This window comes from Drosophila hydei, unplaced genomic scaffold (assembly GCF_003285905.1).
Source record: "Drosophila hydei strain 15085-1641.00,03,60 unplaced genomic scaffold, DhydRS2 tig00008125-arrow-arrow-pilon, whole genome shotgun sequence".
Lineage (NCBI taxonomy): Eukaryota > Metazoa > Arthropoda > Insecta > Diptera > Drosophilidae > Drosophila > Drosophila hydei.
In genome coordinates, this window is record NW_022045835.1 from 387,136 (window position 1) to 411,659 (window position 24,524).

Below are 24,524 nucleotides of genomic sequence, written 5' to 3' on the forward strand. Positions count from 1 at the left end.
CGTTAGATCAAATATGAATCGATAATAAAATTACATGTACTTACATGTACATATGTGAAACGAATGTCACACACGTGAAAACTGTAATTGTTGTCGTGTATGCGCCACCGAATAGCTGTTTCTTGTTCCTTTCCTCTGCTGCAGCTTAACATAATTTATTGTGGCTCACACACGTTTCAGCGTCATGCAAGGCAACATTTTGCCAGTAACGTAAGCTAACACAGAAAAATGTTATGATGTGGGAAATTAAACATTTAAAATAATAATTATGTCAGTCCGAATTAAGTTACATCAACTCTAACATAACATGTGCTAAGCTATATATTGTCAGCTTTTGTCCCATACACGATACACCCGATATTGCCGTTGGGCACAAGCTAACAGCTGTTTTCGATTTTCTTTTGCTGCTGTTCAACACGTGCTTGGCATGGGAAGCGTTTGTATCGGCAGCTAAAAGTTAATTTCTATTAATATTATTTATTATTTAATTTGTATTATTATTGAATATAAGTAGTGATTTAAACCTGCATACAGCCATATAATATAATAATAATGGCAATGCTCGCAGAACCGCGTCGTCGCAAGCGCTACAATTTGAGTCCGCGCGGCAAGGCGCTCTACGAAGGTGAACACAAAAAAGAATAATAAAAAATGTGAATTTATTTATTTTATTTTATTTTAACGGTAGATGATACGCGCTTCGGCATGAAAATGATGGAGAAAATGGGCTGGGCGAAAGGACGTGGTCTGGGTGCCAACGAGAATGGTTCTCAGGAATTTATACGAGTGCGCTTTAAGAACGACGCTCTAGGATTGGGCTACGAAACACGCGATGATCAATGGACCATACATGAGGAGGGCTTCAATGGATTGCTAAAATCACTAAATGTAGAGGAGGAGAACGGAAATGAAGCGAATGGCAATGCATCCGATTTAGAAGAAAACGCCCGACCCATGGGTTTTGGTTTCAAAGCGCCAGTAGCCGCTGTTAAAGAGGCACAGCCAAAGAAACTCAAGGAAAAGTTAAGCGGCATTTCACTGGAGGAAAAATCCAAAGATAGTAAAGCTCGCGTACATTACAAGAAATTCACACGTGGCAAGGATCTTTCACAATACAGTGAAAAAGATCTGGCCAATATATTTGGAAAGAAGGCCACAGATGAAATTGAGATTCCAGTGCAGATTGAGAAAGAGGAAGAAATGGAAGAGGAGAAGCCTGTGAATCCCAACTTTGCGGGCGTTAAAACTGTAAGCACTGGACTCTCTGTCAATGATTACTTCAAACAGAAAATGGAGGCAATAAAACAAAGGTTGGCGAACAAGAATACCATAAATACCACATTAAATGGATCAGCAAATGCATTGGTAATCGAAGACGAAAACGGTGAAGAAGTGCCCGCTAAAAAGAAACACAAGAAGAAGGATAAAAGCAAAGAGGAGCTTGAGATAACAGAAACTGAAGTGGTAACAATTGAAGAACCGTCGAAGAAAAAAAAGAAATCAAAGCGTGCAGCCGAAGAGAGTACGAATACAGAGCACAAAGAAGACCCGGCTACAGAGGCGTCTAATGAGCCAAAGCGCAAAAAGAAAAAGAAGGATAAGGTAAAGGCTGCGGAAGATTTGACAGAACTCTGCGAACTAGTTCCAGCGTTAGAAGAGACTAAAAATAATAAAAATGAGCAGAGCAATGCAGATGAGGAGTATATAGGAAAACTGCCCAAAAAGAAAAGCAAAAAAAGCAAAGAAGAGCTCACTGAGAAACCAGAGTTAACAGAGAACACAATTCCTGACAACTCTGCCAAGAAAAGGAAAAACAGTCAAATAGAAAATAAAGAAGATAAGATAAACGAGGTTGAATTTCAAAAGCAACCTGAATATAATGAATTACCTGCCAAGAAGAAAAGCAAGAAAAATAAAATAGAAGACAAAGAAGGGCTAAAGGAATTTGATTTGCAAGAGGAAACAAGACAAGAGAAAACTGAGAAACCTGCCAAGAAAAAAAGCAAAAAGAGTAAAACAGAGGAAAAGGAAGAAGAGACAATTCCAGAAAAAATCGACGAAAAACCTGCCAAGAAGAAAAGTAAGAAGAGTAAAACACAGGATAGGGAAGAGGATCCAATTCCAGAAGAAATCGACGAAAAACCTGACAAGAAAAGTAAGAAGAGTAAAACACAGGATAGAGAAGAGGACCCAATTCCAAAAGAAATCGACGAAAAAACTGACAAGAAAAGTAAAACAGAAGACACAGAGGACTTAGTGCAGCCACAATTGCAAGAGGAAGTCAAATCTAAAAAGAAATCGAAAAAAAGCAAACCCTCCAATGTGGATGAGCTTCAAGACATCTCCAGAGAGCTTCCAGTGCCTGCCAATAAGGAGAAATCTAAGCAGCCCGAAACTGATGTAAGTGCAACAGCTGATGAAATTGAATGCTCCAGTGACGCGACAGCTGCAGCAGAAAATAGTGGCGCAAGCTATCTATCAATGGAGCAATTGAAAAGCTTGCTCAACTCATACAATGTCTTACAAATCTCTTCATTTTGTGCAGAAAAGTTTCACATCTTAGATATGCAAGCATTCGAGAATTCAACACTAAGCGGAATACCTGGCTACAGTTTCGACGAGAACATTGAACTGAAGATCGTGGAGATAAAGTCGGATGCGTGTCGCATCATGAATCTGTGGGAGGGCAAACAGGCGAAATATGGACATCAGTCAGATGAACAGCGAACACGCAGAATGGTTAACAAGCTAACATTTAAGAAACTTACGAGTTCGCATATTAAAAAGATAAACAGTTATAATGCCTTCTCAGGGCTGTAGATGAGTTAAAAATTCAAAACATAAAGATTAACAGATGTAAATCTTTAATATTAAACAACGATTGAATTCTTAACTTGTAGGTAATATATTAGTTTTTTTGTACATAGTTTCCATTTTTTAATGTGTAACAATTATATATATATATATACTATATATAATAATAAAAACCAGCCAAGGTGTATGCGCGCGTACATAAAAATAATGAGTGTTCGCTTCTTTTGATTTAAGTGCATCTTACGTTGTGTTGCTGTCTGTAGAGAGCTCTCCTCTGTGTCATAATTTGTCTTCAGTCTTCAGAGGAGAGTTTTTGTGCAGCTGATTTTTTTTTATTTTTTGATTTATATACATATACATATATATATTTGTGTGTATATGAATATAGATGAACGTGTCACTCGTAGAGGTATGATTTAACAGCTGAACATGTTTTATAATTAATTACTAATTGTTAATTATTAAAGCTATACAATATGCAAATATCAAAGGCCTCCTACTCAGGTGTATTATTCCGATTAGCTAAACGACGCGAACGACGCAACGGTCGATTCTCATGCGTTTGACTGCGACGACGTTTCAAGCTCTGCATCGCCATATTTCTATTATAATTATTTAAATTAACATGCGTATCCCACTGCAAAAATAAAAACGAAATAGTTTAGATCAGATATTATTACAAAGGCATTGACTTACGGAGCTGGATACAATTTCAGAGCGCACTGGATGCCAGTCCAGATCGCGTATTACGTTTTTATGTCCCTCAATAGCCTCACGTATTTTGCCCGTCAGTACGTCATAAACTGTGAAGAAATAATATATATGAGTAGTTGTAGGTTTATGTATATATATTATATTTTTACTTATTATGCGACCCGTGGCACAGCCCGTATATATGAAACGTTGGCCGGTCTGCTCCATAGGTGAAAACTTGGCGCGAAGCAGCGTTTTACTAACACGATGTCCACGATACGTCATAATGCTGCTATCACCATCTAAAGCTTTATGTGGATTGTAAACTGTAAAAAAGGATTCCGTAAAAAGTTAATAATTATTGCATTATATAATAATTAAATGGACATAAACTTGGTAACCGCTTTTTCTTTGCGACTACCAATAATTTCAGCGCCTTTTACTGTAGACTTCAGGTTCGATCTTGACTCTACTTTGCGGTCAATGCTCTTAAAAGTCTGGTAAGGTAAGTTAAGCTTGCTTACACACAGTATTCTTACCATTTATACTATAAACTTAATTTATACATAATACATTTAATAGCTAAAGATTATCATTCTCAACAGCTGCTTACATTCGCGTGGCACTCGATCCCAACGGTAATCCCAAGTGGCCATCGCCAACTGATGTTGCCGGGCGTTGCTCCGATTGCGCAAATTGCTTGGCTTGCGCATATCCCAAATTTTAATGCTTTGGTCCTTGGAATTGGAGAGCACATGGTAACCATCATTACGTGAATCAATATATGTAATGCCATCAAAGTGTCCAATAAAAGAAACAACACTTTTGGACAAACTGCGGCTGCGAAATGAGGTACGCAAATCATAAACCTTTAACAAACCATCGTCACAACCAGCGATTATCACATTCGGATCATTGTCATTGACATAACAAACGGCATTCACATCCGTTAAAGGCATGCGATGGGTACGCAGGATTTGTGTAGCACGTGTTTCGACATCTCCAATAATTACCGTGGCATTATTACTGCCACCAATAATTTTATCGCCCGTTGGCGAATAACGAATTGAGAAAATAGCAACCCGACTGCTTGAAGTTTCGTTTACATCAATCCATTGGCAATCATCGTCGGAGCCATCAATAGGCATTATATAGACTACACAGAGAGAGAAAGAGAGCGTAAGAGAGATAAAAAAATATAAATATACATGCATTATCTATTTATAATAAATGCTTACAAGAACGTGACCAAGTAGAGTATGCAAAATGCTGGCCATTCGGACTAAAATCCGCATCTGTAATGCTCCACTGTACATCGCGTGCATTTATTCTATTTAGCAGATGATAAGTGCCTTTGGAGCCATCATTAATGCGCACGAAGCCATCTGCAAAGTTCAATTGCGCATTAATTTATTTGATAATCCAAACTGGAACTGGAACTCTGGAACTGGAACTGACCTTGACAAGCTGTTAAAAGTTTACTGCCCGTCTTATTGAACTTGGATACAAACACTTTGGCATCGAGCGACATTAAACGCATTGATCTATGATTCGGTATATACATATTAGAGAAATATCGTTGTTGATTAGGTGAAAAGGAATCGCTGCCAGGATATGCAAGGCCATTTTCTCGCTTTTGCAGGGCTTGCATTAAATTCCAACGCTGTTCCGTTGGTTTGCTCACAAAGCTACAACGTGCTTTCACCTCTTTGTACATATCTGTGTTCTGTAATGATTTGCAATTGTTGTGTGTAAACAAAGAGATTATTGTTATCAATTTCATGCTCACTCGAAATTTATCTACGTTTGGCTTTTCACAAACTGGCAGATTGTTTGGGTGATTGTTTTGATGACGAAAATGCACATCCATGGCATCCACTGTGAAATTGATAACATTGTAGCCAAATCCATCCTCGGGTAAGTCAAATAGGTCATCGTCTTCGCTTATGAACCCCAATGAATTACCCATGCTATAACTGTGAAAGCCAAACCAAACAAAATAAATGTAATTTACACCAAATCGACAAAAATTGTTTGTTAGAATTTGTGTGGAGGTGTGTCGATATGTCAACCGTCAGCTGTGTGGTCTATCGGAAAGTAACAGCAGTTCTTATTTTACAACACTATAAGTATTAGCTGTTGTGAATAAGTATAATTTGAATTACAATCAAATTATTTGTTTACTTTCACCTAGAGTCATTGTTTTATTTAATTCTGAAGTCATTAAAAAAGGTGGCTATAATTTAAATTAAATTCCAGTATTTACATATACTGTTAATTAACAGCACTCAAAGCTCGTTGCTCAGCTTGAAGCTCACGCATGTCTCAAAGCTCAGATCAGTCTCTCGGCGATCGTTAACGAAGTAGCGTGCGCAGCGGTCGGCTTTACTTTGCCTTGCACTTATGAGTGTGTGTGTTTGTATATATATATTTATATGTGTGCGTTTGGTAATGAAATTTGTTACATTCCCGTTTATAGTTTGCATTTGTGTTAGTACACAGTTGTGCACATATATAAGCCGAAAATATTAAAAAAATGCCAAAAATGTAGTAAATAATAAAGAATCTTAAACTTTTGTTTGCGCCCGTGCCTTTGCCCGTGCTCACTGAACTGTATGCGTGTGCATGTGTGTGTATGTGTGTGCGTTTTTAGTGGCGAGTTTTGTTGCTATACCAGCTTATGCTTATGCCGTCTATGCATGTGTGTATGAGTGTGTGAAATTTATCATAAATACTTTTGCACAACGCGCGCCCCTCAAAACGCATGAGAAGAAAGTTGTTTAGCTGCGTAGAAAACAACACACGAAACAACAGAAAAAAAACACCGAAACACGAAAGAATAACAGAAAACAATTGAAATGCTGAAATACAAAGTATGTCAAATGTTTGCTAGAAGGCAGCGGAAGAGCAGTGGCGGAGGAGCAAAGGGCCTTCCAAAGTGCATAACGTCTAAAGCGAACTTTCCAGCCATGCACTTGCATACATTCATATGAATAAATGTGTATGTGTATATCGCGTGTGTATAATCAAGGAAAAAATAATAATAATAATGGAAAGAGACGAGAAATAATTTACAAAAAACTGGAGCGGCACACAAAAAAGTGAAAGATTGCAAGCATGCACACACATACACACGCACGCACATAGAGTATACGAGGGAGGGAGAGGGAGAAAGAGTGAGAGAGAGAGCAGGCACCTGCAGTCATTGTTGTTGTTGCTGCACATTTGTACTTTTTATTTCCCTTTTGTCTGTTTTGTACGTAAATAATAAACGTCGTCTGTGTAATTTAGTGCACACTGCGTTTTAGTGTTGGTTAGTTTTGCTCCGGAATCAAATTGGGTTTTTTGACAGTTCTCCCCCATTGTTAGGGCGACTTCCAATTAGCAGCTTGGAATTTGGCACACTTGCAATTAGCGCTAGCCAAAAGTACTTGCTCAAGCTATTAGCAGCACTAGCCTCCGCTTTCCACATTCCATTATAAGCCAATATATATTTGCGCATTTCATTTGCCACAATAGATGGCAAAAAATATGAAAAAAAACAGTTATCTCCGGCTACCTTTTTTAATGCTATTCATTTCGTTTCGTAAGCGCGCAATTTAAATGTGTTTTTATTTTCTTTCTATTTTCGTTATTTTTATCTTTATCTGCTTTTGACCGTGCAGCGGCCGTAAGTGACGCAATCATTTGCATTTTGTTTAAATAACTATGATTGTTTCATTGCTAATGACTGGAAACCAGTTATAGATATAAACAAGCTGTATTTTATTTAGACATTCATTTCATTTCGTTTTATTTGATGTCGTTGTTGTTGTTGTTGTTGTTGTTGCTGGCAATTATGCCAATAAAAGCTCATTAAAGTATTCACATCGCTGTTGTTGTTGCTGCATTGCGTCTTTTACCGTTATTAATATCGATAACAATGACATATCGTTTTTGTTTTTGTTTGTATTGTTGCTGACACGACTCAAAAGACTTAAGCAACAAACTTGCCACCAAATTGTCACGCAGCTAAATTGATAAAAAAAAAAACCTAGACATCCAAAAGCCCAAAACGCTCTTTATGCAAATAGCATTTAATTTAATCTATTTAAATATTTTGATTGAGCGACTTTCGTTTTCTTTCTTTCACTCCATTCCTTTTTTTTGTATGAAGTTAAACTGATTTTTGGAAATAATTCAAAAGAAATAATGCCATCACTTTTTTAACTGCTTCAAGTTTTCTTTTCGTTAACTGCGAAATGTTGAGAATGCTTACCTAATAGGAAATTGTCAATTCGATAATGAAATATTGATGCTTAAATTAGAGTTTTAAATGTTAACTCTATTTACATAAGCTGTTATTTGGAATAGAAAACCCGTTTCTAATTATCAATTGCTTTAGCAAGCATTCTTAATTATGTAAATATATATGCATATATATACACGGCTAGGTATGTATGTATGTATGCTGTAACTCATTAACATTTAGATCGACAAGCAGTATAATGATGTTAATATTTAATATGAGCATTTGAGCAGAGAGTGAGATGTACTCGCACAGGCCTGCAGTTCATCAATTTATAAATTCGTACATAATACATGCATACATACACACACAATCTACCTAGCTAACCAGGATACCTACGATGCCTACATACCTACGATACTCTCCATTTCTACATACATTACATACTCTATGTACTGCACATACCCTACATATTCTACCTACTCTACCTACTCTACCTACTCTACATACTCTACATACTCTACATACTCTACATACTCTACATACTCTACATACTCTACATACTCTACATACTCTACATACTCTACATACTCTACATACTCTACATACTCTACATACTCTACATACTCTACATACTCTACATACTCTACATACTCTACATACTCTACATACTCTACATACTCTACATACTCTACATACTCTACCTACTCTACATACTCTACATACTCTACATACTCTACATACTCTACATACTCTACATACTCTACATACTCTACATACTCTACATACTCTACATACTCTACATACTCTACATCTCTACATTCTCTACATTCTCTACATTCTCTACATTCTCTACATTCTCTACATTCTCTACATTCTCTACATTCTCTACATTCTCTACATTCTCTACATTCTCTACATTCTCTACATTCTCTACATTCTCTACATACTCTACATACTCTACATACTCTACATACTCTACATACTCTACATACTCTACATACTCTACATACTCTACATACTCTACATACTCTACATACTCTACATACTCGACATACTCTACATACTCTACATACTCTACATACGCTACATACTCTACATACGCTACATACTCTACATACTCTACATACTCTACATACTCTACATACTCTACATACTCTACATACCTCTACTACTCTACATACTCTACATACTCTACATACTCTACATACTTACATACTCTACATACTCTACATACTCTACATACTCTACATACTCTACATACTCTACATACCATACTCTACATACTCTACATACTCTACATACTCTACATACTCTACATACTCTACATACTCTACATACTCTACATACTCTACATACTCTACATACTCTACATACTCTACATACTCTACATACTCTACATACTCTACATACTCTACATACTCTACATACTCTACATACTCTACATACTCTACATACTCTACATACTCTACATACTCTACATACTCTACATACTCTACATACTCTACATACTCTACATACTCTACATACTCTACATACTCTACATACTCTACATACTCTACATACTCTACATACTCTACATACTCTACATACTCTACATACTCTACATACTCTACATACTCTACATACTCTACATACTCTACATACTCTACATACTCTACATACTCTACAGACGCGACAGACGCGACAGACGCGACAGACGCGACAGACGGGACAGACGCGACAGACGGCGCACACGCGACACACGCGACAGACGCGACAGACGCGACAGACGACAGACGCGACAGACGCGACAGACGCAGACGCGACGACGCGACAGACGCGACAGACGCGACAGACGCGACAGACGGACAGACGCGACAGACGCGACAGACGCGACAGACGCGACAGACGCGAACAGACGGGACAGGACGCGACAGACGCGACAGAGGCACACGCGACACTACGCGACAGACGCGACAGACGCGACAAGACTGCGACAGACGCGACAGACGCGACAGACTCGACAGCGACAGACGACAGACGCGAAGACGCGAAGACGCGACAGACGCGACAGACGCGACAGACGCGACAGACGCGACAGACGCGACAGACGCGACAGACGCGACAGACGCGACAGACGCGACAGGACGCGACGACGACGACGCGATCGACGCGACAGACGCGACAGACAGGACAGACGCGACAGAACGCGACAGACGCGACAGACGCGACAGACGCGACAGACGCGACAGACGGACAGACGCGACAGACGGCGACAGACGCGACGACGCGACAGACGCGACAGACGCGACAGACGCGACAGACGCTGACAGACGCGACAGACGCGACAGACGCGAAGACGCGACAGACGCGACAGACGCGACAGACGGACAGACGGGACAGACGCGACAGACGGCGCACACTGACACACGCGACAGACGCGACAGACGCGACAGACGCGACAGACGCGACAGACGCGACGACGCGACAGACGCGACAGACGCGACAGACGCGACATACGCGACATACGCTGACAGACTCTACATACTCGACATACTCTACATACTCTACATACTTGACATACTGCTACATACTTCTCACACTCTACACACTCTACATACTCTACATAACTTCATACTCTACATACTCTACTACTCTACATACTCTACATACTCTACATACTCTACATACTCTACATACTCTACATACTCTACATACTCTACATACTCTACATACTCTACATACTTTACATACTCTACATACTTCTCACACTCTACACACTCTACATACTCTACATACTCTACATACTCTACATACTCTACATACTCTACATACTCTACATACTCTACATACTCTACATACTCTACATACTCTACATTCTCTACATACTCTACACCACTGTTGAGAAGAACACCATCGCACACACACACACTCACAAAAAAACACTTCGTCCAGCAGGCTAGCCACCAAACCTTACTTGAATTCATGAGAATCGAGGAGGAGAGCACTGACCCATTCTATATATTAAAGTCTGCAGCGCAGCGAAAACTAAATTTAAACAACAAATGATATGATTTCAGGAAGATTTGACTATATACATATGTGCATAGATACATGATGCATCATATATACATACATACACACACATATACTCACATACATACATATATATTAGCAGAATTTTCATTTTAGAAATTTGCAGCTTTTTTCAAGTTTTTGCAGATTTTTACATTGTAATTTAAAAAATATAGAAACAATTTAACTATATTTATATTTGTTTATAGTTCATAATGAAAGGTTTGAGGATCCACAAATTGGTTTTAGATCAACAAGCAATAAAAGACACTTTTAACTTATAGTGTTCCTCGCAGTTTCTTAACTCAAATTTGCTAAAAGTTTTCAGTTTTTATTTCAAAATTGAACAAACAAAAATATTCCAATTTAAATGCAAATTTCTTTCAACTGTTTGCTCAGCTGTTTTTCCGCATCGCATTTTATGAAATGCATTGAAATGGAAAACAAATCTTACGAGACGGGGCGAGTCGCGTCGAGTGATACATGAGATAAATTTTATGCTTGGCATGTGCGAAATTCTACGCCAGCTGCGGGACACAAACAAAGTTTGCTCGGCATGGATATAGAAAACGTATAGCTGCTCTTAATGCACGTTCAGCAGGTGCAAAAGGGGGTGGTTTAGCTTGGGCTGTATGGACACTGGAAACTGGAGACCTGCTTGACTTAGTATATCTGAAATGTTTAGCGTGTATCAAGCAGTCGGCAGCCACGTTCTGGCTTCTGCTTCCTCTGCTGCTTAGTTACAGCTCGCTGCGCTGGCAGCGCGTTTGTAACGCTTATGTAAGATCCGCAACTCTGCCGCGCTGCCCCTCTTTGCTGATGGGCTGCGGCAGGCGTTTTGTCAGTTGGCTTCAAATCCCATTTCGAATCTCTTCAATGTCTGTCATTACAAATTATCATTACACGCCAATTATGTCAGAAAGTAGACTCTAATTAGACCATTCAATCAAAGCCACATTGTGATCGCATCACAGATCTGTCATCTGTATATATATATATATGTCTATAGATATATATATTTGTTTTGTAGGCGTTTTTCATTCATGGCTCGATTGACTCTTTTTTTTCGTGTGGGCTGCCAGCGGCGCCAAATCAATTTAAGTTTACGACATGCTCTATCCATCTCTCTCTTACTCTCCTCTCTCTCTCTCTCTGTGACCAGCTTATTGACAGAATCTAGTCAAACTTTTTGATGAGTGATGCTGCGAGGAATGCTGCGAGGTGTTGGCCAAAAACAATCTATGCTTAAAAACGGTTTTGGTCTTAACTCTCAGCTGGTATTAATTGAGAAAATTAGTTTAACATATTTAGATAGAAAGATCTTTCGATATATATATATAGTTGTATATGTGTAGGTGCATATATTGAGTGAGCTAACAGCTGGGAACAGTTAAAAAGCATTCTATAATTAATACGAGCAAAGATTTTTATTTTGTTATATTAGAATATAAAAATTTCATATTGCTATAAGACTGAAAAAAAGAAATGCATATATTATTTATATTATATATATTATATTATATTATATATAAAAGAAGTGGGAACAGTTTGCATTGTTATTAAGAGAATGTTTGTAAAATGTTTGGAAATAAATTATGTCTTATTAATTATGATTTAAACAAGAAGTGGGAACAGTTTTTCTATGAGCTTATATACAAAAATATGAGATAGAAGTGGGAACAGTTTATGACCCCACTTTATCTAGCCAATTTTGCTTGTTTAAATTGCTCAATCAAAACATTCCAAAGATATCCAAATTTCTCGCTGAACAAAGTGTGTAAATTCATTGTTTTTAATTTTGGAAAGAAAGGAAATGTTAATCTAATAGGAAGTAACTAATCGCCCCTCGCCATCCTTCTCTAATTGCATTTGGTAATGCTCGATCGAGAGCAAAAGCTCGCTGTGAAGACGGAAACTTGGGGCAAATGGTTTTGGTAGAAATAATTTGATATTACAAAACGTTTGCTTGCCGCAAAACGTGGCAAAGTGGCATGCAAGCAGCAAGCAGCGGCCAGCAACCTTCGCAATTGAATGTTGCAATCAGGCTACCCCCAACACACTCCCGCTCCGCCACCTGTTGCCTGTTACCTGCTTTGAACAATTGCTTAACGTTCATTAAACTTGAAAAGAAAGCAAAGTTTTTTTTTTTTTAATTTTGGCAGCAAGTGCAAATGCAACTGCAACAATCTATTAATATATATATGTGTGTGTGTGTGTGTGTATGTGTTTTATGGTTAGCCAACTCTGATTTAATTGTGGAAAATCTACAACAACAATCGCAGCAATTAATTAAATGGAAATAAAAGTGAGGGAGAGAGAGAGAGAGAGAGAGCTTGGAGCTAGCAATAACAATTCAATGGCCTGCTTCTGCCGCAGCTGGTGCCAGGCGCGCATGTTGCAACAACAACAATTGCAACAAGTTCAATTGTTGCACGTTGCTTGGCTGCGAGTTCAATGGCAAATGGCTTTCAATGCCTCGTCAAGATCTCTAGCTTAACCTTTCAAGTGGGATGTCCATATTTGCGCTCTTGCTGCTGCTGCTGCTGCTGCTGCTGCTGCTGCTGCTGTTGCTGCTGCTCTTGTCCACTTTGATTAAAATACATTAATTATATTTTCACAGTCCAACTTCAAGTCGGCTCGCAACAAAAATGAAAGTTTATTTTGGACACACAAACCAAACCAAAAAAATATATAAAAATGAAGCAACTTTGGCTTTGACTTTGACTTTTTTGCTGGCTTTTGGCTTTTGGCCAGTTTTGGTCACAGTTGCTGCTGCTGTTGTTGCTGTTGCTGTCCATTGATATGCCCAATTTGAGGCATCTGCTGCGGGTGGGTTAGCGCGTATTAAAAGGAAATTCAAATGCCCACACAAACGCGACTAAGTTGGGATTCCGCCTAAAAGTGGTTGTCAATTTAATACCCTGTAAACACAAAATAGGCATGCTATAACAGTTGTTATGCTTGTTCTTTCCACTGAGTGATCAAATTATTTTCGATAAATATCGATTGCTGTCTGTCTATATCTAATGACAATTGACTGTGTCAATGTTGCCTAAATTTATTGTCATTTCTATAACCATAAGCATTGAGAGTATTATTATATAGACACACGTCTTGTGCCATCAAATCGATAAATATCGTTTATAGTCCCGTTAATGATTACTAACTAAGACCATAACTGCGCTTAATGAATGATCTGTAGAACTTATCTGAGCTCTTTTCTTGTTCAGCCAAGAACATTAGTTTCCTTGCACTTCAATATTTATCTGTAAAAGAATTTGTCTTTGCCATGGTTCTGAGTCGGCGCTATTCAAGTTAAAGAGCTCGAAACTGTTTTCGCAAGAGGCTTGGCAGGTGCGAAAAAACTTGAGCCATAAAAACTTAAAATACATATTCAAAAGTTGATGACACATAAGATACTCATTAGCGGGAATAGAGTCGCATGGAGTTGAAGCAGAGGAAGACTTTTGTGCGATTGCGCCTTGTCTCTAAGCTGAACTAAACCACTTTCTATAATATGAATATAATTATAATTATATGTAAACTATTAAGACTACCCTCGCTTATTCAATATTAAGTTATATACCTATTTTAAAGAATACTTTAGCTATTGCATTAAATGCAAAGAGAAATCCAAGTATTTCTATAAAAACGCGGTCAAGCTCTGTCAATTACAGGGTATGCCCAGGTCGTGCTGTCTTTACACTAGTTAACACACTTTGATTTCAATTTATTTGTTGTTTCAATTTGGCACTTTTGACTTATTTTATGTGTTTTTCTCCTCCTCGCTCTCCTTTGGGCAGCTACTGGCCTGAGCAGCAGCAGCAGCAGCTGATGTGGAACATGGCGCACAAATTGGCTGGCCAATAAATTAACATAGGAGCTGAACAAGGCAAACCGAAAGTGTCACGACCAACGTCGAGGAGCAGCAGCAGCAGCAGCAACAAGTAGAACTTGATAAACGTGTCGATAGACAATCGAAACAGAATATAAATTGCAAGTGAAATTTTTTGGAAATAAAAGTAAAACCACAAGCAAACCGGAAACTAGCTAACAAGAAGAAGAAGCAGCAGCAGTGGAAGAAGTGGAAGCTGTAGGAACAACTTCCACTAACATGTATCGTCCAAATTTCTACGAGTCAACCTGCCTGCGCTGCAGCGAGACCGTCTATCAGGTGGATCGTGTGGGTCCGCTCAAGGATTTCACATTCTTTCATTCCGGTTGCTTCAAGTGCGTTCACTGCGGCACCAAACTAACGCTCAAAACGTATTTCAACAACCAGCACAAGCAGGATGACAAAGAGGTAAGCCGCGAAACGAAAGACTTAGGCGACGAACTTGCACCAGCAAATTATTTACTGCTGTTTTTATAAGCGGCACTTAGTTGTCACGAAAAGCAGGGTATACTGTTGTATATATATATATATATATATATTCTTGATCAAAATCTATAGTCAAATGTATTTATAACTTTAAGTCAATAAGAAGAAGAAATTAAAGCAGAAACTTGTGTCTGACACGCACCTTGTAGGTATCGCCCAGTCGCGCATACCCGTTAGTCATGCTCTTACTTACTTCAACTGCATTTTGCATAACAATAAATAACATTGTTATTGCTCTTAGCCAAATGTGTGTCATTGCGGTCTGTCAGACCTAGACATATAACTATACATATATCTATATATATATATCTATATATATATGTGTATCCATGTATGTAGTGTGCTTATGCAAATATATATATCTGTATATCTGTGCCAGCATATCTATATTTATGGCCAGTTTTTAAGGCCTGCTCACCTGCTGTGAGTAGGTGAAGCATTTGCCTATATATATATAATATATATAATAACTATATATAATATATATATATATATATATAGATTTGAGTTATGGTAATTGCTAGCAATTTAGTTTTATTAACAAGCATATTTTTTATGGATTCTTACTTTCGAGATGTTTCACTTTTTCTCACATTTCGAAATATAATTTATGTCTTTAGTAATTGTTTTCAGTTAGCAAGAGTTGTTTGTTGTTAAAGCTGCTTGATTAACTGAAATCCAATTAGATAAATTAATTATTATACTGCTATGCAAATAGAATATAAATGAATTGCATGCATAGATGTATGGGCTTAGTTCATGCACAATTCCAACGCGAGTTAATGTCAGTAATATTATTTAGTATACCCTGTAAACATGTCACTCATGCTACATGAAAATTAGAGCGAGATCAATTAGATTCAATTATATTCTATAACGAAAACGTGGTATCTTCAAGTCTTGTCTCTAATTTCTAATTTGATTTAAATTCATTTTTGATTTGACCCAAAATGTAAATGGCATGCGCTTGCCTATAAGGGCAGCTTATAGGGAGTGGAATTGGCTAGCTCCAAGTCCAAGTACACACTCGAAATTTATGTAAATATACAGGGTATAGCTTAGTCTCAAGTCATGTCTTTAGCTCATCAATTCCAGCAAAGGAATTGCCTATCTTAATCTACATAGATTACAGAGTATCTTCAAGTCATGCCTTCTATTACACTTATCTCAAATCTCACTCTCTCTTTCTCTCTTACCCTCCCTCTCCCTTTCTCTTTCCTGCCCATGTCTTTGATTTGCTTAGCATGATTTGAAAACTTTGAACTGCCTTTGAATCCATTTTCGGCCTCGGTTACCGAGCAGTGCTCTATATGGCCACAGCATCTTATCGTATCTCGCACACCTTTTATAGAAAGATTTCACTGCATGATCCACGCAACACAAAAGCGTGACTGAAGCCCAAAGATTCATCTGCAATGAGACTAATAAACATTTTTTTAAGCGACGCAATCTACAAATCTAATTGCATTGTGCCTGAGCTTCGCCTTTTGTTTGCTTTGCTCTGCTTTATGTTTCTTTGCTTTTTGACTACGTAATGCTCTTCTTCGGTCTATTGCAGGTCTATTGCAGTTCACATGTACCAAAGAGCGGACCCGGTCATCTCGATCAAACGTCTGTGGGCATACGTCAAGCCTTGAATGCGCCGCGCACAAACAAATTTGTGAACGAACAAATACGCGGCACACGCACCGAAGTCGATGGTGAGCGAGACGCGATATCTGACTCGCGACTATGCGTCTATATCTGATAATAAACCATTGCAGGTGGCAGCGCAGGTGGGCTGGGCTCGCGTCAATCAACGCCCAACGGCTACGGCGGCAGGGGGGAGTTGAGCTCCCCCTCTCAAAATGACTCCGACTACAAATATGGACGCTTCGATGCCAGCGCTTTGCATATAGCCCATGCGCTCAAGCAAACTGAAATACAAAAGGCCTACAACAAGGCGCGCGAGAAGCCCATCGATTTTTACCTGGTAAGACTACATATATATATAGCTATTGATATCTGTTCTAACTGCCAACTGGCCGCAAATTAAGAAATTATTTAGTGCAGAACATCTAATGAAATTTTAACTGCTCTTAACCAGCAATCATTGTTAGAGTCGTTTATAGCGGACCAACACACACACACACACACAGATACAGATACAGTGTCTTGTAAACAAACGGTTGTGCAATGCTCCCTCTCCATCTCCATCTACATCTTTTGCCATGTCCGCCTCGCTTCGATCCGCGTTGCTAGTTGAGCTTGAGCTGGCTTGGACGGAGCGGGGAAGCTATTTAATTAATGCACTCGATGGCTGACTGGCTGGCTAACTGGCCGGCTGGCCAGAGTCATGATTATGTAGGCTAGTGTGCTATTTGCACTTGTGCGCCATCAAGTTTGTTGCCCAAGTCTTTTGTTTCGAGTGGGGCACTGCGAAGCCAAAAAGCCAGCAGAATAAACTAGCGTAGCAGCTAGCTAGACGGGCAGACTAGAAAAAAACAGTTAGGGTATAGCTAGCACTTCTACAGGGTATTATAGTTTGTTGCCTAAGTCTTTCGTTTTAAGCAGCTAGCACAAACAACAGCTATTTAAACTGGCCGAGAATACAGTAATAGAGTATGGCTCAGCTAATAGGGTATAGTTTGTTGCCTAAGTCTTTCGTTTTGCGTGGCCAATAAGCAGGTTAGAAAACTTACCTGAGAGCCACATTTAGCGTGCAAATGGAGGGCATAGTTCAGTTTGAGCTGAGCTGCATACCTACAGATTTACAGGGTATAGTTTGTTGTGTGCTTAAAGCAGCGCATAAGTAGGTTGAAGATAAAGAAGCGAGGACAATACTTGACAGCATAAGGCAGAGATGAGAATTATGTGGAGTGATTTACAGGGTATATGCAACTATGATTTGGCAAATTTGCAATAATTAAAGGGTATAGGGCAGCAGATCTAAGAGTTTTATAGGGTACAGTCACACACACTCCCTCTCTCTCTGTCTGTATGACAACTGCTCACCAAAGTATGGAGCTTATCGTTGCCTTTGTTCTCTGAAAGCTATAAAATTACATCAGCTGTATATCATTTCTGTATAGTTCAAGCTTTACAGGGTATCTATGCAGCTACCATTATGTGAGCTAACTAAATGTAGCTTGGCCTTGCTTTAAGACGTGCTAATGCATGAGAATGAACTATGTCTATAACTAAACCAGCACTGTAACAGGCATGGCTATAAAAAAGTGCTAAGCTCACTTCCGTTTGCTGCTCCATATAGAAAACGCATTTTAGTTTTCAACTCTTGTTGCCAGCTCGATTACAATTTATGAGCAGCTGCTGCACTTATCGTCGGTATGCATGCATATATATCTATATCTATGGCCGATCAGCTTTAGCTTTGGCGCATGACTTGGCAAATCTGCTGCAAAAATCTGTCTGATGGTGAAAGCATTATAATCGCATTTTATGTCTAAAAAAAAAAGATTAAAAAACGAAAATAAAATCGCACAAGTTTTTATTTTTCTGTGTGTGTGTGATCTGTGTTAGTTTTGGTGGTGGCACCACAAACAGTTTTTCTTTCACTTTCGAGAATGCCACACGCGAGTGATCAACAGCAACAACAACAGCACTTACAACAACAACAACAACAGTTAGCAAGCGCATATTATTGCAACGCTCAATTTAACAAATTTCGAACAGGTGTTTGATGGCTTTGTTGTTGCCACACCGCAAAAGCCACAAATATGTGAAAAATTGCATGCATGCAATCATTAAAAATTTTGCATGTTTTACAACTGCCACGCACACATACACATACACGCACGCACACCCACCAGCTGCAACTACGAGAAAATGCGCTGCACGCTCATTTGCAGCTGGTTTAACGCACTCGTACCCAATATTTTGGCCAGCAGTGTCGCCAGCAGCATAGATTTCCATATACGGCTAACTGTGTGTGCGTCGTTATTCCGGCTGCACTAAAGCGTCAGTCAGCGTCGACAGCGCCGTCGCCGTTTGCTAAATCTAAATTATGCGCTCCAGAGTGAAAGTAACGGCAATGTCGTCGTCGTCGCTTTTGCTTCATCATTCCAGCTGACGGCAGCGCAGTTGGCAGCGTCATTCTTTGGCACTCTCTTTCAAGCTCTCCCGCACTCTCTCTCTCTCTCAGACTGTGTGCGTAACGCATTGTAATGCTCGCTCTCTTCGCCTATTGCCATCTCGCTCTGGCATTGGCGCGCCCTTATGCAATGAATGGCATGTAATGGTTATTGCTTGCAAAACACACACTTCCTCATGCTTAGCTTTAAGCTTTTTGCGCACTTTAATCAGACGCAGTCAATTTACCGTTTATGCAGGCGTGTGTGTGTGTGAGTGTGAGTGTGTTTATATTGTATTTGCTTGTATAGGTAGCTTGCGCAATAATTAGTTTCGTTACTTTTTGGACTTTCGTTTTCATTTCGATTTCGGCTGTGACTGCCGCTGCTGCTACTTGTTGTTGTTCTCATTGTTGTTGTCGTAGCCGTTACTGTTATAGCTTTTGTCACAGTGGGCGTCATAAATGTTGTTGCTCTCAATATATATTTATTTTGACGCTCACGCAATTTCAACTGTCCATTGTCAACGGGGCTATGAACCATTTAGTTGTTGTTGCTCATTACTCTTTGTTTTTGTTTGTTAAAAAGTTATTGTTTTGAACTTGACATTGAAATTTGGTTTTAATTGCATATTGTTATGACTTATATATGAACGTATGTGTGTGTGTGTGGCGCTAAATGCCTCGAAATTCCCATGCGGAAGCATTAATTAAACCGCTCCGCAACTAATTTGTTTAACAGCATATTATTTACAACCAACCAACACACACACACACATGTATTCCATACAAAATTGAGTGCAACATGCAACATGCAGCTCCACTGTAATTATGACAAAGCCAGCTAATTGAATTTTATGTTACTTAAAAAAACACCAAAAGGCGCAAATTATGGGAACACTGTCAAACAAAAGCGAAGTTTTTAATGTCTAATTTTTTAGGGGAAGGTTTTTTCTTTGCTTGAGCAGGTTTACTGTACAAAAACAAGTAAGAGAATAAAATAGATTTAGTACAGTGGAGACTCCCTGTTATGCATATCAAAGCTGGCATAGATAGCAAAGTGAATTTATTAATATTGGGTATAATAAAACATTAAACTAATTTTAATTGTTTTTTTTTTATTTATATATTTTAAAAATATATTTTTTAGATAAATATTTTTGAAACAACTATTTGTTAAATGAATATTTAAGAAGAGAAGATGTGTGCAAAAATACTTTTAGTATTTTTCTAGTATATTTTTTAACTGTGTAATATATGAATACTATATTTTTCAATGAATTATTATATGCATACGTATAATGTACATACTAAAAAAAATACCAAATATTAGTTTTTTAGAGAAGAAAATACCAAAACCAAACTAGCTTTAATTTCTTTAGTATATACATATATCGTACTTATTTAATAATTCATTGAAAATACTAAATGTTATTTTTTTCATGATGAGAATACCAAATGGAAACGAACTTTTAGTATTTTCGTAGTATTTCATTTCTGCTCAAGTTTTTCTCTATATACGATTTATATCTATATGCCATAAGTCTATATTAGCAAAGATAAGATCTGAGTGAAATGAGTAAAATGAAAATACGAAAAATTCGCATAGTTCGAAGATTCATTCAACTCATCGAGCAGGCGCACGCAATGCGTGACCACTGTAGGGGCGGGGCGCGTATTAGGTGGCTTGGCCTGCATTCAGCTTGGACTGCAGATAATGTCAGATATTTGGCAGCTGAAGCGTGGCATTATAATTAGCCAAGTTAACAAGCCAAGCATTGCGAGCTGCAACGAGATGCAACTGCTGCAACAGATACAGATGCGGCTAAATACAGTTACTTTCTCCACTTACACTCACACTCCCTCTCTCTGCTCTCTCTTTGTCCATTGGCAGGCTCGCGAGGAGCAGGCGCATCTGGAGATGAAGCATCGCAAGGAGGAGGACGATCTGTACCGGAAGTTCGCACGCAAGCGCGAGGAGGAGGATCGCAAGATACAGAACGAATTCCAGGACGAATGGGAACGCGAACTGCAACGCCTGACGCACAAGTTCGAAAAGGAGCTGGCCACCTCGCGGCGCAATCGCGATGAGGCCAACATCCTGACGCTACGCCACGAGCAGCAGAAGGAGGATCTGGAGAAGAACATGACGCTGCGTCGCAGCAAGAAGAAGGAGAGCATCACGCGCAAGATGCTGGAGCACGAGCGCTACGAAACGGCCGCCTTGGTGGATCGCCAGTCGAGCGAGATGCTGGAGCTGATTAGCGCACGTCGCTCCGAGTACATGCAAAGCGAGAGCATCTTCCTGGACGACGAGTTCAGCGAGGGCGCCGTGCCCATTGAGTATCCACTGAATGCTCCGGTGCCAGCGCCGCCAGCTGTCAGCAAATTTCAAATCTACACGGATCCCATTGAGTTCGAGGACGTGGATCGCATTGCCATTTCGGTGGCGCAGGAGGATCAGAAGACCTTCACGGATCTGGTGCGCCAGCTCGTCGGCCGCTGCACCACGGACATTGAGAAGGCGCGCACGATCTTCCGCTGGATCACGGTCAAGAACCTGAATGCCATGCACTTCGACGACGACCTCAGAGGCGACACCCCGATGGGTCTGCTGCGCGGCATCAAATACGGCACCGAGAGCTACCACGTGCTCTTCAAGCGCCTCTGCAGCTATGCTGGCCTCCACTGTGTGGTCATCAAGGGCTACTCGAAGAGCGCCGGCTATCAGCCGGGCGTCAAGTTCCAGGACTCGCGTTTTCGCAACTCCTGGAACGCCGTCTACGTGGCCGGCGCCTGGCGTTTCGTCCAGTGCAATTGGGGTGCACGTCATCTGGTCAATGCCAAGGAGGCGCCCAAGCAGGGGCGTGGCAAGAATGATAGCCTGCGGTAAGAGAGCAGCTGTTGGCCTTACACTGTGCAACAAGGGGCGAGGGGGGGGGGGGGGCTGTGATACTGAACTGATATTTACTATAGACAGCAGCTGCTTTTACACTGCGCAACAAAATTGAGGGTTTCTTTTTGCATATTGGCAGCAGTTGAAGCCAATGTCTCCAAAAAAGTCTAAAAAAAATTACACTGTTCAACAAAACTGAACTTTTTTTACTATTTCAAGAGTTTGACTAGGAGAACAGCAGAATGTTAACATTATATGCTATAGTAAGGAATTGGGGCTAAATATTTCTTTTACACTGTCTAACAAAACTCAGCAAAAATATCTTTCAGAATCGTATGTTATATTTGTTTTATTTTATTATACCTTGTTGCATAGTGTTATTCATCTCGCCCACTCTTTCGCTCTCTATTACACACACCTCTCTCTCTCTCTCTCTCCCTCTCTGTGTCCCCCGCAGCTATGAGTACGACGATCATTACTTCCTCACGGATCCGCGAGAGTTCATCTACGAGTTCTATCCGCTGCAGGAGGAGTGGCAACTGCTGAAGCGACCCATAACATTGCGCGAATTCGAGAATCTTCCGTTCGTCCGCTCGCTCTTCTTTCGCTATGGCCTGCACTTCGCCGACGAGGGCTACGGCGCCGTTGTCTTTACGGATGACACGGGCGCCGCAACCGTGCGAATCGCGATGCCCACGGACATGCAGAGCTGCTTGATCTTCCACTACAACCTGAAGTTCTATGACAGCGACGAGGAGCTCTCCTACGATGGCGTCTCGCTGAAGCGCTTCGTCATGCAGTCCGTCATTGGCAACATTGTGGCGTTCCGAGTGCATGCGCCCTGCTCGGGCGCCTTTCTCTTGGACATCTTTGCCAACGCAGTGACGCCGCAGGAGTATCTGACGGGCGAGCCCATGAAATTCAAGTCTGTCTGCAAGTTCAAGGTGAGCAGCGCGAGCCCCATGCAAGCTCTATTAGAGTCCTAATCTTCGTCCGCTTCCAGATCTGCTGCGAGGAGCTGCAGACGGTAATGGTGCCGCTGCCGGACTGCGCCAGCGGCGAATGGGGACCCACCAAGGCGACGCGTCTCTTTGGCCTAATACCCATTACCCATCAGGTGGGTAGACGAGACCACACTTATCCCTATAGTCGCTAATCGCTAATCGCTAATCTCTAATCTCGAATCTCTCTCGCCAGGATCCGCTCATCTTCGCTGGTCGCAGCCTGGATCTGCAGTTTCGCATGTCCCGTCCGCTAACCGATTTCATGGCCACGCTGCACAAGAACGGCATCGAGGAGAAGAAGCTGGCCAAGTATGTGACGCACAGCACGCTGGATGACATCGTCACCTTCATTATTAAGTAAGGTTACCTCGCAGTCCGCCTTGAGCTGTGCCCTTACCTGTGACTCACTTTCATTGCAGCTTTCCCGAGGAGGGTCAGTATGGTCTGGACATCTACACACGCGAGCTGGGCGCACCGCAGCATCATTACAACAACAACAACAATAGCAGCAACAACAATAACAACTCCTCATCAGGCGAGAAGCATCTGCTCACGCACTGCTGTAAATATTTGATAAACTCCTCCAAAAGGAATTGAAACGACAAATGCAATATTAAATCATAGTCTAAACATTAAGCATTAACTAAACTGAACAACTTGATATAAGATATATCAAAATAGTTACGAGGGTAGACTGAACAGCTTGTGGAGCGAGTGAGGACATGAAGTTAGTAAGCTAGATTTTGTTAGCTCACAAACTGCTTAGACTACCCTCGTGCTAGGCACGTATATATACGTCTCTTTTGCACCACTGTGCAGGTGCTATAATAAAACCAATCATCCACATGCTATATATATATATATATATCTTGTATATCCCGCTCAACAATTGTTAATCCACACTTGGCTTCATCGTTTAGATATATTTCATATATATATATATATATCGTAACAAATTGAATCGAATTGAAAACATGTAAATACTCTAGACTCTAATCATTAGACCTTAAATTATATAGTAATATCTGAACAATCGCCGTTTTTTGTACTTAATTTACCTTAATTAAAGCCTAATAATTTATTATGAATTGTCTTTAATACAACCACGTATACATATATATATGCATATATCTTCAGTTATATATAGTAATATTTCTTTATATAATATATATCTACATAAATATATCAACAATCAATTGTAATTAAACACTCTCTGATCATGTGCAGCAATATATTATAAACCTATGTTTTTTTGGCATACTAAATGAAAAAAAAAAGATTTTTATTTGAGTTGAGCATTTTACAGTGAAGTCTCGCTAAGGTACAAGTTGTATAGGCCTTTAAAATATACTCAAATATTTCTTTTATTAAATTTATTTAAGTGC

General features: G+C 39.9%; 3 protein-coding genes across 5 annotated transcripts; 2 read left to right on the plus strand and 1 right to left on the minus strand.

Annotated features, from left to right (window-relative positions):
- The first annotated feature begins 405 nt into the window (after positions 1-405).
- Positions 406-2,835, plus strand: LOC111602110 (PIN2/TERF1-interacting telomerase inhibitor 1). Of its 2 annotated transcripts, XM_023319055.2 has the most exons (3): positions 408-625; positions 689-2,400; positions 2,546-2,650. In XM_023319055.2, exons 1-3 carry the CDS (start codon positions 553-555, stop codon positions 2,561-2,563), a joined length of 1,803 nt encoding a protein of 600 aa, XP_023174823.2. In that variant the 5' UTR covers positions 408-552; the 3' UTR covers positions 2,564-2,650. The 2 variants fall into 2 exon arrangements, with proteins under 2 accessions (XP_023174821.2, XP_023174823.2); XM_023319053.2 differs by having other exon boundaries at positions 406-625; positions 689-2,835.
- Positions 2,836-3,036: 201 nt separating this feature from the next.
- On the minus strand, positions 3,037-5,676 carry LOC111602111 (DDB1- and CUL4-associated factor 11). Its single transcript, XM_023319056.2, has 7 exons — positions 5,297-5,676; positions 4,966-5,233; positions 4,746-4,892; positions 4,121-4,663; positions 3,678-3,833; positions 3,511-3,617; positions 3,037-3,451 (listed from the first exon to the last, which is right to left on the minus strand). Exons 1-7 carry the CDS (start codon positions 5,474-5,476, stop codon positions 3,311-3,313), a joined length of 1,542 nt encoding a protein of 513 aa, XP_023174824.1. The 5' UTR covers positions 5,477-5,676; the 3' UTR covers positions 3,037-3,310.
- Positions 5,677-5,853: 177 nt separating this feature from the next.
- Positions 5,854-24,143, plus strand: LOC111602099 (hillarin). 2 transcript variants are annotated; one of them, XM_023319035.2, is made up of 9 exons: positions 5,854-5,916; positions 14,596-15,095; positions 16,732-16,873; positions 16,937-17,145; positions 21,134-22,128; positions 22,593-23,079; positions 23,139-23,252; positions 23,333-23,496; positions 23,559-24,143. In XM_023319035.2, the coding sequence occupies exons 2-9, from the start codon at positions 14,907-14,909 to the stop codon at positions 23,734-23,736; spliced, it is 2,478 nt and encodes an 825-aa protein (XP_023174803.2). In that variant the 5' UTR covers positions 5,854-5,916; positions 14,596-14,906; the 3' UTR covers positions 23,737-24,143. The 2 variants fall into 2 exon arrangements, with proteins under 2 accessions (XP_023174803.2, XP_023174802.2); XM_023319034.2 differs by having other exon boundaries at positions 5,864-5,955.
- Positions 24,144-24,524: the final 381 nt, after the last annotated feature.

What these genes read in the sequence shown, in the direction of transcription:
- LOC111602111 (XM_023319056.2), bottom strand. Translation starts at nt 5,476, where the DNA reads ATGGGTAATTCATTGGGGTTCATAAGCGAAGACGATGACCTATTTGAC. An exon ending in GGATCGAGTGCCACGCGAAT is followed by an intron (nt 3,834 to 4,120) that starts GTAAGCAGCTGT and finishes CCTTTTTTACAG; the next exon opens with TTTACAATCCACATAAAGCT. An exon ending in TGCCACGGGTCGCATAATAA is followed by an intron (nt 3,618 to 3,677) that starts GTAAAAATATAA and finishes ATTTCTTCACAG; the next exon opens with TTTATGACGTACTGACGGGC.
- LOC111602099 (XM_023319035.2), top strand. Translation starts at nt 14,907, where the DNA reads ATGTATCGTCCAAATTTCTACGAGTCAACCTGCCTGCGCTGCAGCGAG. An exon ending in CACACGCACCGAAGTCGATG is followed by an intron (nt 16,874 to 16,936) that starts GTGAGCGAGACG and finishes AAACCATTGCAG; the next exon opens with GTGGCAGCGCAGGTGGGCTG. An exon ending in GGCAAGAATGATAGCCTGCG is followed by an intron (nt 22,129 to 22,592) that starts GTAAGAGAGCAG and finishes TGTCCCCCGCAG; the next exon opens with CTATGAGTACGACGATCATT.
- LOC111602110 (XM_023319053.2), top strand. Translation starts at nt 553, where the DNA reads ATGGCAATGCTCGCAGAACCGCGTCGTCGCAAGCGCTACAATTTGAGT. An exon ending in CGGCAAGGCGCTCTACGAAG is followed by an intron (nt 626 to 688) that starts GTGAACACAAAA and finishes TTTTAACGGTAG; the next exon opens with ATGATACGCGCTTCGGCATG.